We start from the raw sequence: 24009 nt of genomic DNA on the forward strand, positions 1-24009 counted from the left end.
AGATGACAATCAAAACTGGTTGGATGGGTAATCTCACCAAGATGGCTCCCAAATTAACGTATTTTTGTTTAAATACGAAATTCCGGGCTTGATATGATGCAGATGTCCAAATGCCCCTCGGATAAGCTCGGCCCAGTTCCGATCCTCCCCGGGTCTGTTTGACTTTTGTCTCAGATCCCCCTTAATTGTGCATTTCTTTACTCTGACCCCTCAACAAACATCAGCATTCATTTCTATTTCTGAGATACACAAGAAGAAAGGGACCTTGCCATATCCAGCTGTGAGGATTGTTCTAATCGTCCGATTGGGGGAAACTGAAGTTACATCTGAAAACAAAGTGCGAGACTTTTCCCAGATCAGCCGACCATTCCTTAATAGTTTGTGGGGTGTAGCATTCTAATTGTTGACTTGTTGGCGGTCCCCCCGTGGACTATGTTTCTTACTTATTTCATTTCTTCTTTGCCCATCACTTTGAAATAGACCAGGCATTTTTCTTGTTCCTTTCTTTTTTTTTCCCCCCTGACCACTGCCAGAAGCTCTGACAGAGGGTTTAAAATTTTTATTTTGTGCCAGACCTCGGGGAGCTCAAACGTTTAGTCGGCTTCTCAGGGACACACCTGACTGGGCCAAGGAGAAGTGCACAAAACAAAGGGAGTGTACACAGCTTGTTATATTTATATATTTTTGCATGGAGCGCAGCGGCGGAGTGTTTGGCGCTTCCGCCTCACAGCAAGAAAGTCACTGGTTCAATTTCTGTTCGGAGTTTGCGTGGGGTTCGTCTCACAGTCCAAAAACATGGAGGAAGATCATTGGAGACCCTAAATTGTCAACTAGCCATCAGTCCAGGGTGAACCCTCCCTTTTAAAAGCAAGGATAGAAAGGAGAAATACCATTATTGTCACATTTAGTTCTACGTACAGCACAACATCAGCTAAATTTGACCACTGCACGGTTCATCATGGATGAACTGTGAGCTGAAGGCAGCTAAGGAGCAGCACTAGGTGTTCCGTTTGTTGCTCAACAACACTTAGAATGTGGGAATCAAACCAGAAATGTTCGGTTTCAAGGACGACCGCTCTAGCCCTCTGAGCCACCCCTCATAAAGAAGAGGTTGGGTGTCTTGCTCAATGGCTCTTCAACAGGCGAAGGAATGATCAGTTCCAAGAACGAGTGTTCAAACCGCATGCGCCATGCAGTCCACTAGGATAGCTTCCGGCGCGGCAACCCTTAGTGCAGGATAAGCGGTATAGATAATGAATGAATATAAAAACAAACAAAAGTGACAACTGATATACAGCCATCTATCTACCTCTCGTCCGCAGTGTCCTGGGTCCTGCGGTGACTTTCAGGGTCGGCGCTAACCTCAAGAATGTGACCACAGCCGACCTGGTTCAAGTTGCAGGTAAGAGCGGCTTCTGTAAACTCCTGTATTGCAATAGCTGCATTTTCCATGGAGGAGTATCCCGAAGTAAGATTCGGCCCCTCATCTCTCTCCCTGTAGATAGCAGGTCTTGCGTAAAACCCTACCCTACCTAGAAATTAACCTGCACAGCGCCGGGTAGCATGTAGCATCAACATTCCCCTGCACTCCGCTGGCCAATCCACAGCTTTCCTGATTAGTTTTACATTGGGTGTTTGTCTGCTGCGATTTCAAGATAACTTATTTCTGCTGGTGCATAGCAGAAGCCAGCTAGCATCTTAGTGATGAGACAACAGCCCCACCGCCTCATGAGAGTGAAACGCTCATTGTTTCAGTGACCGTGGGTGTCCTTAAAGTAGGTGTTGGGAGTGTTGTAAGAAAAATAGCCCAATTTATCCGTAACTGATCCAAAAGATAAATATAGTAATTACATTTTTGAAAAAAAAAAAAAAAAAGTGTTTTGGCTGGTTCAAATAAGCCTCCAGTGCATTCAGTGTGTCTACCTCTGGATAGAATTGTTTTTTCTTTCATAAGTCAATCCTTATCAAACATTTGAATAAAGCATATTAATTCATGTTGGATTTTTATCTGAATCTTTTTTTTTTAATCATTATTATTATCAGAAAAATGTCACATTCTTTATTTCTTTGAACAGCTGATGTTCAAAAATTACCATTTCTGTGTCAAGACTTTTAATTTTTATTGTTATTATGCACAAGTTAAAAATGTGCCTGAGGATAAGGCGAATGGAAGCCCGACTACAGATCATGTTGACGGCCTTTTTGAGATTCTCTTGGTTTTTCCAAGCCGGACCACTCTGTCATCGTCCGCGCTTCGGTAAATGAGAACACAGATTACTCTCTCCAGATACAGTAGTAAGGGTGGTGTTCATCTTGTACAGACAAACCTTGGCTCCTCGGAAGATTATCAACACACTGCGATGACAGATGACCATCAATTACCGAGATGATGGGTCCAGTGTGCACACCTCCCCTCTCTGCACACACACACACACTCACACACATGTTCATACACAGTGTACAGGGCACTCGATTTGGTCTTCTATTTTGTCAAACGGGCTGACAGGTTGAAACAGGTTTGCCCTAGTCAATCAGTGTTAGTGTACTCCTGTGTGTGTGCGTGTGTGTGCTGATACATGTATGCACTTGTTTGACTGATGGAGAGCTGTCACTATCAGAAAAGAGGTTGTCACCGTGCATAGGCACCGCTCCCACTGTGCATATTGTCTGTACCCAGATCTGTCCCGTGTCGCTGTTTGTGTGTCAGTTGTGTGTCCGTGTCCTTGCTTTGGTCGGAAATGACTTTGAGCAGCACGGCAATAGTCGCGGCACTCAATATCATCCGATATCACACCACTGGAATCAACACGGCAGTGTTGTTATTGGCTGAAATGCGCGGCTGCTCGGGTTTTTCGGCGCGGTGACAATTTTTTGGCACCGACTCGTTTCCTATTAGGGGTTTGCCGGATGACGGCTGATGATGCAGATATACAGCAAGAAGGGCCGGGGCCGGGCGGCTCAGGTGTTTTTTGTTTTTTTTTGTGTATTTGTACAAGTGTTGGTTTTTGTGAATATGCATTTATGGGATAAAAGTGTGTATCCAGATTTAACCCTCAGCATCATATCACTTTTGCAATGTTTGATTGACAAAATGAGCAAATATTGTATTTGCCTCCTGTGCAAGGTAAAATGATTATACTGTATCATAGCAGCACGTTCTTCTGTTTTCTACATTTTCCTCCTTTCCAGTGTGACTGACTTAGATGAGGTGGCATGTGGCGAGCGCTAATGAAAGGCGTGAGCGAGGCTGAAATGTCAGACCAAATGTTAAGTCAACATGACGGTCTGCCTGACCCAACTTCATGAATTATGAATCCGGGCCTCCTGAATAGTGATTTGTAAAAGCAGAGAGAAGGGAGCTTATCAAGCCACTTGCGCCCAGCCTGCATCATGCTTATTGTTCTCCGCGGTCGATTGAAAGAATTAAAAATGTAAAAACGAGATAACAGACGGGTTTAGTCCGGTGTCTTTGAGGCAACATGTGTGCCCTCACTGACCTTAGATCAAATCCAACTGGAGCTTTATCTCCACCGTCCCTCCCCCGGCGCCCCCCCACCTCACTCCCCCTTTTACTTCCATCCCAGTGTGAAGTGGAGTGGTGCCCCCCCCCCCAACCCCCACCCATTATTAAAAACGAAGCCAGACGAACAGAGCAGACACTGTTAGTTATCCTTTTTCGGTGTTGAAATCCTTTACGGTTGCATCAGCGCTCCAAGAATCTGCATGACGTTGAGTTCAATGCGATATGGCAACGGCATGTCGCTTTCAAAGTGGTTTCTACGTTGTGTGGCAACAGCATGATTTAAGAGGAATCTGAAAATCAAACTGACACCCACATGCAGCGGCCACCTGGGTAATCCTGGGTGACCTTTGCCTTATGTGTGACTGTGCATAAATGACATGGCCTCCTAATGAACTCATCAAAACCCCTGCTGCATTCTGCGCTGAACCTGCCGTTGGGAGTCTGCACAGCGTGAATTTACAGCCGGCAAAAACGTGAAACGAAAAAAAAAAGACTAAAAACTTCAGAAGGCTGCAGCGCACCAACAGAAAAAAATCCTCCAGCTGTGGCTACTTGTTGAGTCTCAAAGCTATGCCATCATATTGTAATATGAAAATATAAACTGTCTTCTTACTGTTTGACACGTATATTTTTGGATTTGCAGGAATAGTAAATTGTATGCTCTGTAGATGTGTCTTTTAGGAAAAGCTGAAGGCATTCATTATTCTCAGGTTTACTTAGTGTCATTATATTTAATTAACTGTTTTATTGAATAGGTGATAAACTGTTTTTTTTTTTTTTTGTTTTTTTTACCATGACATCAACCACTGGCTTGTGGATCTTTTTTTTTCCTTCTGCGAATGCAACTTGTAAAGCGCACGCTACCCACGCCATAAAGCATCACCTACTTTATCATGTAGTCGGACCATAGTTTACATCGGAGAAGACTGGGACGACAAGGTGTATCAATTGAGAATTATCTTCAAATTCACCTCAGTACAATGATCTTATTCCCTTTTTTTCCTCTCAACATGCAGAGCTGCCCCCTGCTGGTCACCAGAGGTAGTTAAACTGAAAGCAGTTGCGTGTTGCAGACTTGCATGACTTCCAGGAAGTCTGCTGAGAAGTATTAGCGAGTATAGTGGTCCTTATGTGGTGATTCATTTTCAAACAAGAACTATAAATATGTGCATAAAATGCGATGCCAAAAAAAACCAGAGTCACTAAGACGTATACGTTTTCAGAGCTCCAGTTTCCACCAGCAGCCAAAAATCCAATTACAATCCATTTTCAATTTACGAAGGTGGAGCAAATGTTTGCCCTGAGAGTTTTCGTTGCCTCTGCTTCCTTACATAATTCTTAATAACCATTGCTAATGGCTTGACAATTGAATTCACCGGACGTTTAAATGTATTTACCCTACATTTCCGCATTTAAGATTTCATAATAAATAATGCATTCATTTCCAAATGCGACAGCATTCCGTGTTAATGTAAACGTCCAATGCCATTACCTTGACTGTACTCTGCTGCCTCTGAAGGAGGTTAATACAGCTTCGCTACATTCTGCTGTCCATCTATCTGCCCATCAGTTCTATTTGATGTGTTCAATGCTCCATTGAAAAGAATAGACAAAGAGACTTGGTTGAAAGGCATGGACAGTATAGAGGAGATTTGATAACTCATTGAAAAGCATCTTTTGGGCAGCAGGTTCTTAGCGGCTGTGTGGTGAAAGGCCTGCTGGGAGGTCTGACTGTATTAGTGGAGGTAGAGGCTCTTGTGTTCTGCTCAACTGGAAAACCGCAGGACAAAGACCCGCACTGCCTAATCCCTGCTCGGCTGCAAAACAAAAGAGAAAGCTGCTGCTTTATCAAAACTACAAGGCATTCTGTGTGTCTGTGTTTGTGTGTGTGCGGAAATGTGCGCGCCTATGTGTTTGTGTGATTTAGTTTAGTTTTGTTTTTTTTTTTTGTTTTTTTTCCCCTTTTTCTTTTGCAGCTGTGTTCATATTGTGCCAAGAAAATGAGTTATTCAATATTTGATGAAGTGGCAGCCTAACTGTTAAAAAACAACTTTTTGCCTCCTCGCTTTTCTCTTAATCTCAGTTTGGTTTCTTAACATGTTATCCGCCATCAGTAGGTCTGCCAAATTTTCTTTTCCACGCGGTAACTGCTGGAACCCACTAAAGGCAGCAGCACTGAGCGTCCACTGTGCTGCGGCCATCAGAGCTGATCGGCTCCAAACACTGCATGTGATTTTGACAAGACATGTTGTGGCCTGTTTCAGAAGCAGCCCAGGGCCTTTGGTCACCAAGTCAAATTTTTTTTCTCCAGAAAAAGCACAGCCGAGATTGACAAAAGTAGGAAGTCACATTTAATTTAAGAATTCAGACACCTTCGGAGTAGGCTTACTGGACGCGCTGGGTTTTTGGCCAATGAGTTTAGAGCCACTACATCCAAGGGCGCTCGCGTAACAACGCAGGACGCGGAAATAATGAACACAATTAAAACCGACAAAAAGAGAAAATGCGTCCGACTGGCCTTCATTTCGCCCGTGACACAAAAACAATCACTTCCTTCAAGCAAGAGAAAACAATTCAATCGGCGCGTCAACAAATTACCTCCGCTTCTGACACAAGAATGGAATGGAAACGAATGGAAAGCAGCTCACACTCTGAATACTGCCCGGTGACCCCCCGGCGCCACCGAGGTCCGGAGTGACATATTATAGTCGGTGGAGGGTAACGATCCACCGTGACGCAACATTGATGCAGAAGTTTATTGATAGTCATCCTCTGTATTTGCTGCGTGTTTGCGCTCTAATGGTTTTATTCGGCCTCCCTTTGTTAGTAATCTGCTGAAGGCGTGTCATTGGCTGGCTTCCCCGGGTGAAGTCTCACAAAAACTTGATGTCTGATGACTGCTGGCCGACCGTGGTCAAGGATGGTCAAACGTCAGCGTGTGTGTTAAGAAGGGCTGGTGGATGGCGAGTGGGAGCCGGGCGAGGATACTCCCATTGTCTTAGCTGTCACGCCCGGGCGACCTTGGAGCCCCTCAGAGGCCCCAAAGGCCCCAGAGGCCAGGCTACAGCAATGAGTCTACGGGCCCTGGGGCCGTGAGAACCCCGGCCTTGGTCAATGAGTGCTGGGAGCCAGGGGACCCTTAGAGCAACTGGCTGGGCCATCTGGAGCAGAGAGCAGAGACCCTGACACACGGCTGTCACCCTAGGGAGACGTGCAGAAACACAGATGCAGACAATGTCTTCCCCCATGTTTCTCACTCACTCACACACACGCACACACACATTGGGATAATGATGAAGTTGGGGCAGCATAAGAAAATCCCATTACACAATGAAAGACTGTTAAAACCTAAGAGGCGAGACCTTTACACTTTTGGATCAGATATAAAAAATACACACAATGTAAGCAAATGCATAAATACAGAAGGTTTTATTTCTTGTCTCAATGTCATTGCAGCTGTCTGTCTGCCACAGTGGGTTCAGACAGACAGGTTTAGTCTGTCTTCTGCCGCTACATTTGCAAGCACACACATACATGCACACACACACACACACACACACCCCTGGCACACAGATCTAAAGTGAAAACACAGTAACTGCGGCTGCATAATGGTGCAAGGTACCATTTGAGTGGTGAGTGGTAGTCTTTTCCAGCTGAGCAGATTAGCATAGATCTCCCACGCAGACAGAGTTGACCTTCACTCTGGCAAACACTTGTCAAAATGCCAATGATAATTACCTGCTCTCTTCACAAACAGCACAATGGTTTATCCACATGCATCCCAGGCGTGGAGGACGACTCCCGATCCATACAGCTGCCTGTTTTCGGACATACCACGTTTGTAATGGTAATATAAGCAGTGGGGGTTCCAGTGTGACACAGGTGTGCATCTGCGTCTGAGACTGCCATTGTAATATTTACCGTCCGCCATCACGATGCCGCCAGAGGCTAAAAACAAGAAATGCGAATTAGATTTTTTTCTGAACTGTGTTTTCGGCGCGCTCGTGCTCATGCGGCTGGAATGAAATTGGTTTTGTTTGCACAGGTTTGAGAAATATATAACCTTTCTCACACACACACACACACACACATGCGCGCACAACTTTGCTGCATCTGTGTGAGAAACTGATTGTCTGTTCTTGCTTTAACATCTGTATCAATGAACATAGAGGTCATAAAACAACCCCCCCCCCACCAACCTCCCTCTTCCCCTCTCTCTCCCAGGGCAGTCTCTCCTCCTCATCAGCAACTGGCCTCTCTGGTTGAGTGCTCGAATGTGCTCAGTTCAGTGATCAAAGTCTTCCTCAGTTTCTTCTCCTCCATTGCCCCTGGCTGTGTATGTGTGTCATTCAGCTACAAACCCAGCTCTCAAATCTCCAGTCTCACTATCTTCCTTTCAGTCTCAGTAGTACCCTGCCAGGCTCCCTTGCATCAACTTCCCGTCTGCTAGAGGGCACACACACACACACACACACGTTTACACACACATGCATGATGATGCTTATATGTTTTGACGCATCTCACTCCTCTGTCCTCCTTAATGTTTATGCATTGTTGATCCCGGCACCGTCTGCTGTCTGTTAAAATAGGTAAACCACCGTTCATTTACTCTGCACATGTCGCTGCATGCCCACTGCAGGGCGTTCAATAACCCAAGTTGTGTGAGTCACTGCAAACCACCTAAGACTTTTTATTTGGACTTTCTGTCCACATCAGGCTCTTTTTTTTTTTTTTTTGCTTCTGCAACTCTTCTCCAGGCAAAAAGAATAGGAAAATTTCTTAAATTAAGTAAATCTTTAAAAAAAAAAAAAAAAAAAAAGGAGAAGGAGAAAAAAAGCTCTCGCGGGTCCCTATTGTATTTGGAAACCAGAGTTTTTTTAACCTTGTCTCCAGCCCAGAGACGGAGCTTTCAGCGGTCACCGTTATGTCGTGCTCGTCTTACACAGCAGTTGTCTTGTGGAAACGTTTCTTTCGTGTTGCGGAAGCCAAGAATGATTCGGGGAGCTGTGTCTTAAACTCCCTTTTATCCTGTTTATCCTTGTCAGTCATGCTCTCCTGCTTCATAGCTCTTTCTCTGTGCACTCCTGCTCTTCGTTGCTCCTCTTCCCTCCGCCTCAGTATTATCTCCGCTGTAACTCGGTGTAGGGTCAGAACTGCACTGCTCCTGTAAACATATTTACTGTGTCAACATTACTGTTGCGAAGCAGCTAAAGACAGTAACAGGTGCCTGTCAACAGCCGGCCAGATCTCCAGTGCATTAAAGGATCTTTGCTGTAGAAGAGGATTAGTGTCGCCTGGCATTGTTTGTTTGCTAATTCCATCTCCAAGGTATTTGTGGAAAATAGGCATGAATAATTGAAAGCGATTTCTAGTGGACGAAACGAAGCTATCAGCAAATGGAAGGAGATTAATGAATAGGTGCTGAGATGCAACGCAAATTGGAACAACAGAGCAATCGGAGAGACCCCGAGCTTGTAAACAAAAATTGAATATGCATCGTTCGGAGTGAACGCAGAGAAATGGATACAGTAATGCGGTTAAACGTGGAGTGTGTTAAAACATGAACCCTGGGCTGGTACCGGCCAAAAATCTTAAAAAAGTGGGAATGTGTTTAATTTTGTTTTGTTTTCTCATACGACGCTTTACTGCGATATTTACTGGTGGAAGTTAATCGGATGTTTACTGCCGGTCTACATTCGTCTAGTGATAGACAACTCCCTGAAGTTTGGAAAGGCGCTACATTAACAGCTGCTTGATGGATCTGTGATATGATACAGATGGGTGGCATGTTGGTGCAGCGGTTAGCTCCTCCGTCTCACAGTAAGATTGTCCCGGTTTGAGGCCGACAGGAAAATGTAGGAGGTTTATTGAAGGCAGTGTGAGTGTGAATGGTTGTATGTCTCTATACGCAGCCCTGTGATGGCCAATGCTGGGATGAAGTTCAGCAACCTTAAATGTAGAATAACCTAAACAGATAATGAATGAATGAATAGAAGTGAATGAACTGTGTTTGTCAAATACATACTGTTTTTGTTATGTTTTATTCTTAGAAAAAACATTCTTTCAATTCTAGTCTACAGTATATAGATATACATCTTTCCCTTGACAAGTTGTAACTATTCAGATTTAGACGACACGCTTAGCTTTGCAATAAAAGACGGTTAATGTTATTAACGTATTGTTTGGTGATGTCTAGGTGTTGGAAGGACCTGGAAACAGTAGGTGATGAATTACTTCTTTAATTGAGCAATAGAATAGTTTTAATATCTGACTGGCAGTGTCAGAAACATGCACTCAGTATTCCAGTGAAGTGTTCAAACTAGAGTGATAAGAAGAGAGACAAGAACGGGGGGCCTTTCCAATGAAGTGGGATTAGTGGGTTCGTGGGGCGGCGTCAGGTTCAACCTGGCATTTTTCCTCCTCGCAAATGACTATCACTTCGTCACCATGGCAACCCGGGCTGTAGACCCGAGCCTGTCGCAACCTCTCAAGCGCAGTTTAGATAGAGATAAGTTCATTACAAACCGTTACAAATAAATAAATAAAATAAAAATCCTTTCGCTCGGAATTGACGAAATGTATTTACATTGGCATTTGCACTTTGATATTTTGTACTCCGTGCACATTCAAATGCAGTAATTCTTTATCAGTGTTTGTGCTCGGTGGTGTTACTCTGCTGAGTGTGAAGGAGGTTAACACGGCTCCCGCAATGTCACCCCACCCTCCCACTGATCCAGTCCTCCTGGATTAGTTTTTTTTTTCCTGTTGGCTGCAATTAATTTTAAAGTCATTTACTTGTTCTATATGCCTCCGCAATTTAAGCCTAACACAGAGACTTGATTAAAGTAGCAAAGCCTTGTACTTGCTGACCTTATAGAATTTCCAAGTGTGCATATTTACCGGTCGGAATTCTGTTTTTTACAGTTATTTTCCACTTGACCATCAGCTGTAACCACTGAGGCTCCATCTCAAAGAATTACACAATCGCTGATTCACAGGGGCTTATCAACACGACAGGAAAAACATTAATTTCATCAAGGATTACGAGAATTCTACTTCAATTTTTCATAATGAAGAGATAGCAGTCTGCTTCTTCTTCTTCTCCTTTCGGCGTTTCCCTTCAGGGGTGGCCACAGTTAATCAACCTTCTCCATCTAACCCTATTCTCCGTATCCTCCTCTCACACCAGCTACCTTCATATCCTCTCTCACTACGTCCATAAATGTTCTCTTTGGTCTTCCTCAAGACCTCCTGCCTGGCAGCCCCAATACCAGCATCCGTCTACCAGCATATTCACTATCCCTCCTCTGCACATGACCGAACCATCTCAGTCTGGATTCTCCAAAACACCTAACATGTGCTGTTCCTCTGATAGACTCATTCCTGATCCTATCCATCCTGGTCACTCCCAAAGAGAACCTTAGCATCTTCATCTCTGTGATCTCGAGCTCTTGCTGTCTTTTTGTCATTGTAAATGTCCATAAAGCATCGCTGGTCTCACCATTGTCTTGATGGCTCACACCTTTCCTTTCATTCTGGCTGGTAGTCCTGTATCGCATAGTACCTCTGACACTTTTCTCTACCCATTCCAGCCTGCTTGAACCCATCTCTTCACCTCTTTTCCACACGCTCCACTGCTCTGGACTATTGACCCCAAGTACCTGAAATCCTCCAACTTCTTGATCTCCACTCCCTGGAGCCTCACCGTTCCACCCGAGCTCCTCTTATTCACACATATATACTCTGTCTTGCCTGCTTTCCAGCGCATACCTCAACCTCTCTAGATTTTCTTCCACCTGTTCTCTGCTCTGACTACAGATCACAATGTCATCTGCAAACATCATGTTCCATGGAGATTCCTGTCTAGCCTCATCTGTCAGCCTGTTCATCACCCCTGCAAACAAGAAGGGGCTCAGAGCTGATCCCTGATGGAGTCCCACTTCTGCCTTGAACTTCTCTGTTACCCCTACAGCATACCTCACCACTGTCACAGCGAGCATACATGTCCTGCACCAGTCTAACATACTTCTTTGCCACTCCAGACTTCCTGGTACAATTCCAGAGTTCTCTTCTTTGCTAACCGATTCCTCTGTATATACTCCTGCACGTCCTCATTCCACCAAGTCTCCTGATCTATTTTACTTCCAGATGATATACCAAGTACTCTCCTATCTGTCGCCCAGACAACATTAGCTGTAGTAGTCCAATTATCTTGAAGCCCTCCATGACCACCCAGAGCCTTTCTCAACTCCACCCTGAAAACCATACAGCATTTCTCCCTTTACAGCTTCCACCACTTTGTTTTCTGCTCTGACTTTGCCCTCTTGATCTTCCTTATTGCTAGAGTCATTTTACAAACCACCATCCTATGCTGTCTGGCTACACTCTCACCTACAGCTACTTTGCAGTCACTGATCTCTTTCAGGTTACCTTGTCTATACAAGATGAAGTCTACCAGCGTGCTCCTACCTCCGCTCTTATAACCTACCCTATGTTTCTGTCGTTTCTGGAAAAAAAACTGTACTCTACAGCCATTTCCATCCTTTTTGCAAAGTTTACCACCATCCATCCCTCTGTGTTCCTATCCTGTATACCAAATCTGCCCATCACTTCTTCATCCCATCTATTCCCTGCACCAACATGCCCATCGAAGTCTGCACAAATGACCACTCTCTCATCTCCGGGGATATTCTGCATCACTTCGTCTAACTCATTCCAGAACTTCTCCTTCTTCTCAAACTCACATCCCACCTAGGGGGCATAGCCACTGACAGTATTGAGCATCACACCTTCAATTTCCAGTTTCAGACTCATAAGTCTATCTGACATTCTTTTCACCTCCAGAACATTCCTAACAATCTCCTCCTTCAAAATAACTCCTACTCAATTTCTCTTTCTGTCATCACCATGATAGTACAGCTTAAAGCCTGCTCCTAAGCTTCTAGCCTTATTACCTTTCCACCTGGTCCCCTGGACATAGCCACCTTCTTTCTCTGCATCATGTCTACCAACCTTTTCCTGTCATCGTCCCAATATTAAAAGTCCCTACTCTCAGTCCCAGACTCTTACCTTTCCTCTTCTCTCTCTGCTACCAAACACACCTTCCTCCTCTCCTTCTTTCACCTGCAGTTGCCCAATTTCCACTGCTGCCCTGCAGGTCATCGGTACCAAAGGCGGTTGTTGTTAACCCGGGCCTTGATTTATGTCCTCTATATTCATCAAGGGGGCAGAACGGTGGTGCAGTGGTTGGCGCGTCTGCTTCAAGAAGGTAAGAAGGCAAGAAACTCCTTGGTCTGATTCTGACTGGAGGACTTTTGGTGTGCCGTCTATGCCCTCCCACAGTCCAAAAGTATGCAGGGTGTTCATTGAAGGCCCTAAATTGTCAAAACGTGTGAATGACAGGACGAATGGTTGTATATCTACATGATATGTGAATGAAAGAGTGAATAGCTGGTAGCAGGATATACACGATTGAAGCACTTGTCCATATAATACCCCAGTCCAAGCAGGCTCATGGGTTCATTTCCATGACAGTCCAAACGCTTCAACTGTTGTCTGAATATAAGCTAAAGTGTTGACCCTCCCTTTTGGCAAACAGCGCATTTTCTGTCAGCATACGGTTCACAGAATGCCTCACTCACGTCCCGTTTTGCGAATTTTGCAATTAAGAGCTTTGTTTTGTTTTTCCGAGGTTATTCTTAAGAATGCCTGAAAACACCAAATCCGGTGTTGAAGCCTGTTTGACCAGGCAGGCTTTCAGAGCACAGGGATGGTGGAAAGGCGCTCAGTGTGGTGGATGAAAGCCAAGTTTTGGGTGGAAAAATCCAACCTACCTCCACCAATTCCCCTTTTCCTTTATGCTCCATCTGACCCCTTCGCCCCCTCGTCCCCGCTTCCCGTCCTCCCTTCATCTTCCCGGCTGCAATGACAGTAAATGCTATTCCAAGTGGGAGACCAAGTGCTGATGGCTCTCTTGATGTTGAAAGCAGCAGGTACTTGTACATCGTGTTTGTTGTGCGCACAGCCGTGTGTTTTCTTGATGGGTGCTACTTTATGAGCTGATACAAACAGCTATGTAAATTAGCTTCCTTCCGTCTCCTGGCATGAGTCATGTTGCAACAAAGGGCAAGTATTATCAAAATATGAACATTCCCTGTTGTGCCGTGCTGGTAAAAAAAAAAAAAAATGAAAGAAAAAAAATCTCTAAACTGTGAAAAACTTTGAACTTACAGAGAAGTTGACTTTACATTCCATCCTAACCTTCACATCAGAGTTTCCTACACACAACGGAACAATGATAGTTTACTTTTAAGTGCTGCAGGTACATCATCTATTACTTTAAAAACGACTGCAGCTAAAAATTAACAGATTCGTAAGCGGTGATTGCACACATCTTTTCAGGTTTCTGCCTTGTTTTATTAGCGCTAAAAATATACCCTGTGATTTCCTCACAGTAAGAGTAAGATCACCTGGCAGAAAGAAGCACCATGAGGAGAAAGAAAGTGCCTTTAATGTACAGCAGATCCTATGGATAAATAAAGAGCGTTCGTCCAGATTTGGTTGCGCTGTTAGTCTAACACACATTTTCCCAAAGATGAGCCGCATTTAATGAAAGCAACTTCAAACATAATTTTTTTTTTCATAAGATTTGTCACCATCTTCTTGTTAAACTATCCTGCTTTGATTCACTTTCTCCCATTACAACCTAAAAGAAGAGCTGCAAAGTGATATGGCCTCTACTCTCCGTATAGTCATTTATTGTGAAAGACTGTCCCATTTGTTAGTGATTTTTTTTTTTTTTTTGTGAGATATTTTTGAACTATGGACCTGCATCGTGAGAGATGAATGATCATCTTTTATTTATTTTTATTTTTTTTGCTTTGCAACACCTTTATTTTTTGGACATTAGTCAGAAGAAGTTAAGCCCACAAAGCAACCACAGAAACTCAGAGTCTGTCAACAAAACTTAATACACATTGTTAGTTTCAAGAAAAGAAAAACATTCAAATGAGGAGGGCAAGGCTCAGGAAGCGGATACAGCAATATGCTTCCAAGTAGCAACACCATGCTGTGACAAGCCGTTTCAAACACAAGGTTTATTTAAAACAGAAATAGATGACCATTTCCTCAGTGATGTAGCATTCTCAGGTTGTGTGTGTGTGTGGTGTATGGTGTTTGGTGTGTGTGTTTGTGCATGCATTTCTCCAGCATATCACTTTAAGAACATGTGTTTGTATGTGTGTGTTTTGTTGTACTCCTAATGGTGCCTCTGCACTTAATTGGCCCCTGAATGCAATGTGCTCTGCCAGTGATTTCGTGAGCTACAAGTGTAGAGAAACAAAGGGAGGCAGGGAGCTTCAAAGCGGGTGGGTGACATTTCTGGCTTTCCATCTTCAAAGCTCTATTTGCTTTTGTAGTTCTTCTTTGAGTATAATTTTTTTTTTCCTGAAGGATTACAGCTGTCTGTGCAGCGTAGTGCAGAATTTGAGGGCCGTTTTCAATAAAACATGCAAAACCAGCTTTCTGTTTTGATGTCATTTGAAATTAATTTATTCCCTAATTATTATTTTGTTAAAGAAAAATTACAGTTTGCACAACATGTAGTGTTGGGGAGCACCGTTCCTCATTGGCTCCCGTTGTCGTCGTGTTGACCCGCCGAAAACACCCGATGACAGTCTCCAGATGGGGGGGGAGATGCTAAATCCACTGTGTCCCCCTCATTTTCATTCACCTGTCTTCCTCCTCTCGCTCTGTCCTCCATCCCCCTCATCCAAGTGCCTCTCTATAATTCATGTCCAGGTGCAGCACCAGCTTTCTTTGGCACAGGCTTAAAAGAAAAAAAGACAGATGTTCAATTTCCTCTTCCTTTGTGTATCTCTCTATAGCTGTTTATATGTGTGCGTGTGTGTAGACCCCATTTACCTGTATGAAAATCTTGGTAGGGCATAAGAAGTTATTAACGGGAGTTATGGTCAAGAGTCAGCCATTTGGTCCTCCTTTATGGAGACGCGTGGGTGTGTCGGTCCGGACATATGAACGGGATACGCCATGCATATGCCCGGACCGACGTGTCCAGCAGCACACAGCAAATGAGATCCAAATCGAGTTTTAACGTTCAAAAGATGTTCCCACACAGCTGAATGCTGAGGCTCTGCCTTAATAAAACCCAGCGTGATGGAGATGCTGCAAAAAAAGAGGCGTGATTGGTCAAACAAACTCATGAAAAAAGGAATATCCCTGCATTCAGCCGCCTGAAAGAAAGACGATATACGAGAAGATAATAAAGTATGGATAGGAGGAATGTCGCTCCCTGGACTCTTGACTGACTCTCTCTGTTTAGCTTTGATGCTTTTCCCTCTGTCTCCTCTTAAATCCATACCGGCTGACTGTCATGGGTCAGTGGCCCGTATACATCAGGCTGGACGGCTGCAGGAGGGGGAGCACTGTTTTTCACAAGTCTCTCTGTGGAGGTGATAACTCATCTCTATCACAAACCTCTCTTTAACGGACACCGGCTTTCAATTTAAATCCAATATCCAGCTCAGATTGACTTGGGATGCCACAAAAGAGGAAAAAAAAAAAGAAAAAGAAAAAAATTCTTCAAGCAAAAAGTAGTGAGTGTCTAAATACCCACAGCTATATCATCCCTTGGAAAATGTTTTTTTTTTTTTATTATTATTCACACAGCTTTTATGCTCTTTGGAAAAAAAAATAGTTTCTGCTTTGTCATAGTTTTTTTTTTTTTCTTAATTTTCACAATGCTACTCGCAAAAGTAGATTTTTTTTTGCCCTTGGGCCATCAGTTTTGTTGGCATAAGAGACAGCCGTTCCCGTAGGATTACAGCATGTTATCAGCTTAAGTAGCTGTAGTTCATTAAGTTACCTGTGTGAGTTCATCACTCTTTGGAGGACAAAAAGCCATTTATATAACGAAATAAAATCATACAGCACTAAAACACTGAACCTGTTTGCAGTATTGCATTGAGCCGGAAAACAATTTCCTCGCAATGCTTAATAGTATATACTTATTACACCTCACTAATGTCACATGTCATGATCGCCACTCGGAATAAAATATTAACATCTTGAAAGTCAAGGTTTTTCGTATCGGTAAACACAATGCTTCAGTCTTTATGCGACCAAATACTGAAAACGTGTTTGCCCTGTTCAAGGAGTCAAGTGTGTTTATTGTTCAAGCATTTCTCTGCACAATGAAAGTCTTACCTTGCCCCAAGCAGCGAGCGCAACATTTTAGTAACATAAAAGACACAAAAGTAAGTTAGTGAGGACATAATATAGATATAGAAATAACAGTACAATAAAGGGCAGCGACTGAACGATGCAGCGGAAATGTAAACTTTGCAAATTAACATTTGCTAATTCAGTCCAAATAGAGCGTGTGTGAATTGCGAGGTCAAGGGTCAATTGTGGTTTGCCCTTGGATATTCTGAGGACGTGAGCGCTCACACGTCCTTGTCATAGACATCTTGTCTGCGATCACCAGTTTATTCCACCATTCAGAGATATGTTCATGGTTTTACATATCGTGATTTTAATGATCATGATAGTTAAATTATTATTAATAATTATATATAATTATTAGAATTATATGATATTGTTCTAGAACTGGGGATCTTCTAGGTGTCAAGAAGTGCTAACCTCTGTGCTGCCATGGTGCCATATAATGAATTTGTCATGCATGATGCTAATATTTTGCATTTGCAGTCATTTAATGGCTCACTTGACGCCAGCTTGATTGTAACAAACTGTACTTGACTGATATTCCATCCTTCAGTATTTTTTTCAAGCATATTTTGATGCTTGCATACTTGTACCAATGCATTAGCCTTGATTTAGCACAGCATTCATTTTGTTTGTTATGTTTTTATCTAACTGCTAATGTTGGCAGCTATCAGCATGTTTGATGAACAATACACTGTCTTGTATAATGAGGATGAGGGCTGCCGAATTGTAATTCCTCCAAATCCCATTAAGAGCGGGGGAAAAAAAGTGGTTGATGTTGTTGATGCACGCTCAGATGAAGAATGCAAGCTTTAAATTCGAGTGTATGGAGCGATATGGAACGGTCTGAACCTTGAAGTAGGGTTGCTGTATGAATCAGTTAACAGGACATGTTATTGATTTAAAGTAAGGCTTGCTTCGTCCCAACTCCACATCCGAAGGAAAGGTTTTCAGTCATTATGAATATGAACCCAAAACCTGAAAAGAATAATAATCTTGAACTTTTAATGCTCCATCTTGTATTTTTACCCGCTCCCAGAAAGCATAGCATTTAATGAATATTATTACATTTGAAGGTCTTTCAGTCACCGAAGGTAAAGAAAGGGGAATTTTCTTCCGACTAAAATGCGGCATGACTATATGTGGAACAGAAAAGCACTTTGACTGACAATAAACTGCCGATAACTCACATAGTTTTAGACAAACTTTTAAATGGACTGTATGCATGGTAGACAAAACGATGGGCAAAATGTGCGCGTATACTAGAATATCACCATTTAATTGTCATTTAAAAATCAGAACACTCTGTTTGTGTCTATGTGTCCTGTCTGTGCCACTTTGTGCATGTTTGTCTAGCTGCGGGCTTCCACACACTCCAAGTCCAATTACCTCTGTTAAGGCCACATCTGAGTAGGGGGATTACGGCACATTATTCTCACACAAACAACAGTCTCTGCCCACCGAGCTGCAGGCAGCCGGGGAGGGTGTGAGAGGTGTTACATTAGCACCTGGATGTGTGAACAGCAGACTCGTGACCTTTTACCGGTGACTGATGCACTACCTGAAAACTTGTCCGCCTTCTGTTCATTTTCCCTTGGTCTTTAACTCCTCTCAATATCATCCCCAATACTGCTTCGCCTCTCACTTTTCCCGTCCTTCATTTCTCATCTTTTTTTCGGACAATGAATCAGGTTTTTATTTCCTCCTCACCCGTTCAAGCAGCCTCAACAGCGCCGTAGCCGTAACCCAGGGACATCGTTTCAATATATCTCGAATTTAAAGATACTTTACACCAGTGTTATTCAAGATGTCACCGCACTCTTTTGACTGCATGTTAACATTTGCAGTTACTTTGTCGGTTTCCTTTGAAAAAAAAAAATATATATATATATTTATAGATATATATCTGCTAAGAATGCTCAGCGCGCCCTCCTTAATATCCTTTTTTTCTTACTCTACATCGTCGTGCCTGTCTTGCACCTCGGTGTAACGCCGAACAGCTACCGCGACGATACAAATTGCTGCGCCTGAACATCCACGAGACACACAACTTCCTTCAAGTCACCTGCCAGGGGCTCTAATTAGACTGATAAGCAGTGCAACTGGAATCAGATCTTCCTGGTAATCAGCCCCAAGGAGCCCAGACAGACGGCTAAATGAGGAGGAGATGAGCCGTGCAGCCCAACAGGTGTCCTTCAAAAGACAGGGAGGTGTGCTTACGTCGTCCCTCCGACTACTCCAGACTCCAGTCGCAGGAGAGTTTGGAACATATAGCCATATTCTGCAGTTTTAAAGCGAAAAGTAGTTTGTGTGCACATTTAATCATCACACTGCGATTCTGAATCGCTCCCTAACTTAGAAAAGGCATTATTTGAGAGACTGCAGTGGGATTGATTGAGAGTAGAGGAACCTATACAAGAGGCAACACATCTGTCAAAGTGTGTATTTTGATTTATTCCACCACCCCCGCCCCATGCTGGATGTTTTTTTTTTTTTTTCTTTTTTTTTTTTATCATGGCAGTCACAGCAGCTCTGCTATAGACATATAATAATGATTATCACGTTTTATCCCGAAGCAAAATACTAATAAAAGAGAGCCCGGTGACACTGAGGCTGCCGGAATACAAAATGATATCAGAACTAATAAAATCTCGGAAGGGAAATGTCATATTTCTCATTTTGACACCTGAGTGAAACTGTTGTGTTACACTTTCATTTTACACCCACCGCTCCCCAGCTGTACACAGGAAGGCACCACGTTGAGATTAGCACTGCAGTTGGAGGAGAAGCCGGGAATGCTTCACAGAGACGGAGAGAGAAAGGCAGCGGTGGGTGAATTGATCCCCCCGACTCGCTCTGAAAGCGGTCCAGTCCGCTGTGTGAACATCTGTGGGCTGTGTTTGAGGAGCTCCACCGGTCGAAATTGGTTTTGCAAAAGGCGACCGACAGCAAGTGTTCAGTTTTTTTTCATGTGAAACACGCAGCAAAGTAAAATAAAACCTGTGTAAAAAAATAAAAAAATGAAAAAAAAAACTAGAGCAGTGCCTATGAGCGCAAACATTACATGGATTGGAAGTGTGACTGAAAGTTATTATTATTTCAGTTTTCAGGGAAAATGACAAAAAATGAGCATTTTCAGTTGAAAAGAAACCGATTTCTCTTTGCAATGACGAACATGTTTTGATTTCACCGACCATTTTAAGATTATAAAGATTAATCCAGAACTCAGCCAGTAGTGGAAATGGGTTGTTAGAAAACCATTTGCCTGCATGTGCGTTAATATTAACTTTTTATCATTTGCGACAGCAACATGATGACATTAGACCAGGTCTTTTTACACACTTTATGTCAAGAGTATTCTTGACCAGTTCGTCTAGATCATCGATTATCCATATTGATTGCCACTAGTTTTATTATTTTTCCCCACTATATTTTCAAAATGTTCCCCCAATGTTAGCCAGCGTGCACAGTGTCGTGTGCTCTTGCCAAACAACTCGAACTAGAAACGCTGCCGGTTGATTTGCAGCAGGCGTCACTTTGACATTCATTTATTTCCTTGTAAACCACATTTCATAGACGGTTAATGTCGTATTTGTGTTTCACGACTAACTAGTTGGGATGCCGTCAGGGTGGCAGTTCGGTACTTCCCATTACAAATCTATTTCCAACTTGCTCACAGAAATACACGAAGCCTCTGTTCGCATCTCCCATGTCCACTGTGGATTGATGTAAGACTTCTTTCAGATCAGCATCTACTTGATTACTGTCAGACCCCTTAACCCCCCCCCCCTTCACCCCACCCTGTCTCTCCACCTCGATCTTATATTCCTGACATGAGTGATGGCGTTTGTGATTCCTAATGACAGTCGGAACAAATCTTCAGTAATGAGGTCACACTTGCTCCCCCCCCCACTCCCACCCCGCCCTTTCTTCGAAATCACCCTTCACAGCTCCGTACAGTCGACCTGTTTCCGGGACTCGTGCCGGACTTTGGATTGGAGCTCCGGTGAACCCGCGTGAAACAGATCAATTGCTTTCTCGGGAAGACTTCCCCGCTGCCAAAAGGGAAACCCTGTGCTCCCGAGCATGTCTGCTTTTTGATCCGAGACGTATTACCTCTGACTCGGCGGAGCACACATCCTCGTTTGGCGCTAATGCCACCCGCTACATCTTCAGAACTCTGACTTATGACACCTTTAGTGTGTATATTGATTTATTTAGGTCACCGAATGTGTGTATTAGTGGACATCTTAGCCTATCCATGATCATTTATCTGTATTTGTTGCAGAAAATGTGTGTGTACACTCTTGCTTACATCCTCATAATGATGCGTTTCTCCCCTGGCCTGAGCAGGATGTCTGCACCGACACATCATTACCATTCATTCCAGCCATTAGCTTGCAGCGAGTGAATTGTGGATGAAAAGCACATTTCGTGCAATTTACGCTCGTGTGTCGGCGAGTTTTTTTACGGTTTGTGTGCACGTGGGTGTACGCCGCGTCCTCCCGTGCACCAGTGTGCATTCTCAGTATGCATCTGCTCAGTGGTGTGCTTCATAATGCGAAGACTTGTAGGAGATGGTCCGTGGAAAGAGCCTGCAGGATAATTGCTGCCACAGTGACAGGTAGGGCTGCCTCTATCAGAGTTCCCTCAGTGGGGATGCTGCGTGTGTTTGTGTGTGTGTGTGTGTGTGTGTGTGTGTGTGTGTGTGTGTCACTTCCACCACACAGCATTTCCCCAGTAGGCTGTCTTCACATGATGGCAGCCTTCCAGATGTGTTTATCTTGCATCACACACTTTAATGGGAAAAAAAGGAAGAGTCTTTTACATAAAGTCAGAATCCTTAATCACCGAGGTGTGAATTTTACCAGAAAAAAGGCTCCTGAGTAATATCTTCAATCTTTGTGTTTGCTACCACTGAGTATCACATCTTCCGTTTGCTCAACTATACTGTACACGACTCTAGACCAGGAAGGGAAAAACAGTGATAGTTGAACACTGATTTTCAGGTTGCTTTCACTCTTTCATCTATTCATTCATTCATTCATTATCAAAATGGCTTAAACTACATTCAGGGTCACAGGGAGGCTTGAGCAGCTGTCATTGAGCGAGAGTTGGGGTTCAGCCTGGACCGCGGTCCAGTCCATCGCAGGGCCACATATAGAGAAATACAAACACTCACTCTGTCATTCACATCATAAAAAGATATGCAACCATACACTCTTTTTTTCCTTTAAAAATGTATCACCGGTAATTATTTGCTCTCATCTAAACATCATAAAGAGACATGCAAGTAGCCACCCTAATTTATAATAATTCAACCTCTCATTCATGCCTCATAATGCAGTCTCGGGTTGATTTCCACTCCCTTGTACTTTGATTGCTTTGCAATTTAAAGACACATTTTTTTTTTTTTTAACATTGAAATATCACTTCTTATTTTCCTGTTCCAAATCTTCCATCCATTCTGTCAAATTACACTTGTGTGATTTTCATATAATATCAAAATGAAATCAACACATGCCATTTTTTGTATCCATTTTATCGCAAAAAGGTATAAAAGAGATATATTTGCGCAATTTTGTCACCTAGATTATTTGGAATCTGACAAAATTACATCCATGGCAGTGAGATCAATTAATTTGCTAGCAGGAATTGCAGGGACTCATTTGAGTCATTGTCATTAAAAAAGCATGACGTGACTCCAGCGGCGATGTCAAGACTGCTGGAGCTCGTTCGCTGTGAATGCCTTGTTTTTCCATACAGAAGGATAATTATCTTCAGATAAAACGCTCCAGTTTATTTGGATATACAGTATTATTTAAAGCAAGCGGAAATTCAAACTATGAATAAATTACTTGTGAGTATCGAAACGTTTTTCAAGTCATTGTCTCTCAAGCCGATGTTCTATGAAAACACGATCTGTGTCATTTCAGGTCATACATACCCCACAGCTAAAATGAGAAGTTGGCGAGCAATTCAACCAAGAGGAAGGGATGCGACTTTGGAGCATCTGAGGGTTTAGCCTGCTGAGAATGTTTTTTTTTTTTGTTTGTTTTTATCCCGGAAACACAGGAGTCTGTTCTGTAATGTTCTACTGACAGCCGGGCCGTCCTGCTAGTGTTATTGGTAAAGGTCATCCAGACACAGTGCTGCTCTGCAGCCTGCCAGACTCTCAATGGCCATGATTATTTTAGATATGCATAGTTTATCTCATCACTCATTGTTACTCGCAAACCTATCTCCTCTTTTTGAGCGATTGTCACATGTAATTTACACTGCATATGTCACACATCTGCAGAATGTCATCTCTGAAAAGGAGCGTAAACACAGCAAATGTGTCCCGGTGAGAATGCAGACTGACATCCGTGGGGTTTCTACTACATCTGGAGGTGCCTGCAATCCAAGTCATTTGCCGGCGCTGCCTCTGTTCCCACAATCTCCCGCCGTCTGTGAAGAATTGGTGTCAGCACCTATCAAAGCCAAAATGCCTATTCTACACAGAGTGTCAGAGCAGCCACAATCTATTAATCAAGCAAGCGGGAAAGAAACAGATATTATGTGTGTGTGTGTGTGTGTGTGTCTGAGACAGTATTTGTGTGTGTGTGTGTCTATCTGACTTTCCACATGTGCGGTAGAGGCAAGCGCTCATCCAGGTATATTATTCAGCTATCGTTGAGAAGACCTCCTAATAAGCGAGGATGCAATTATAAAAGTGTCATGTGTGTTTGCTTTGAAAAAGGAAGGGGCCTGTAATATGTTTGATATCAGAGGCCTGGTCTGCCGTGGACACAAGGTGCATGCTAATTGCGCCACGGCAGCTATTGCTGTGGTAAATCGTCTCCTCCAACTTTTGTCGGTTAGTGCGAGAGAAAAAAAAAAAAAAAACAACAACTTTCGCCATCTTAAAGAAAGCATTTCGCTCCGGCGAGAGTTGAGATGCTGCATTCAGAGCAAAGGTTTGAGTGGGCTGAATAACAGCAGTTGGTTGGTTGAGGGAGCGCTGTTGCCTTATCTACAATCGATCAGAGTGAATAAATAGCCGGCCAGCCAGGAACCCTGCTGCTAACAGCATGGTTCTACCATGTGAAAGACATAGTGATGTATGATTGGCACTGCTGATTGGACATTACAGTTTTAATGATGTCACCGGTATTGTCAAGTCGCTGAGAAAGAGAAGAGGTTTTGCTCTCCATTGTAACTCCATACTTTTCAGGGGATTAAATCCAACTCGGATCAAATTA

General features: G+C 43.3%; 1 protein-coding gene across 1 annotated transcript in view; it reads left to right on the forward strand.

The window, feature by feature from the left end:
* Positions 1–24009, forward strand: part of ptprn2 (protein tyrosine phosphatase receptor type N2) — a 127066-nt gene that overhangs the window by 47352 nt on the left and 55705 nt on the right. The window contains exon 10 of the mRNA XM_086151060.1: positions 1323–1402. Within this exon, the coding sequence (XP_086007186.1) occupies positions 1323–1402 (80 nt within the window). The remainder of the gene's footprint in view (positions 1–1322; positions 1403–24009) is intronic.

Source organism: Fistularia commersonii, chromosome 8, assembly GCF_037954325.1.
Source record: "Fistularia commersonii isolate RoL2024-O1a breed Wild chromosome 8, RoL_Fcom_v1.0, whole genome shotgun sequence".
Taxonomy (NCBI): Eukaryota; Metazoa; Chordata; class Actinopteri; order Syngnathiformes; family Fistulariidae; genus Fistularia; species Fistularia commersonii.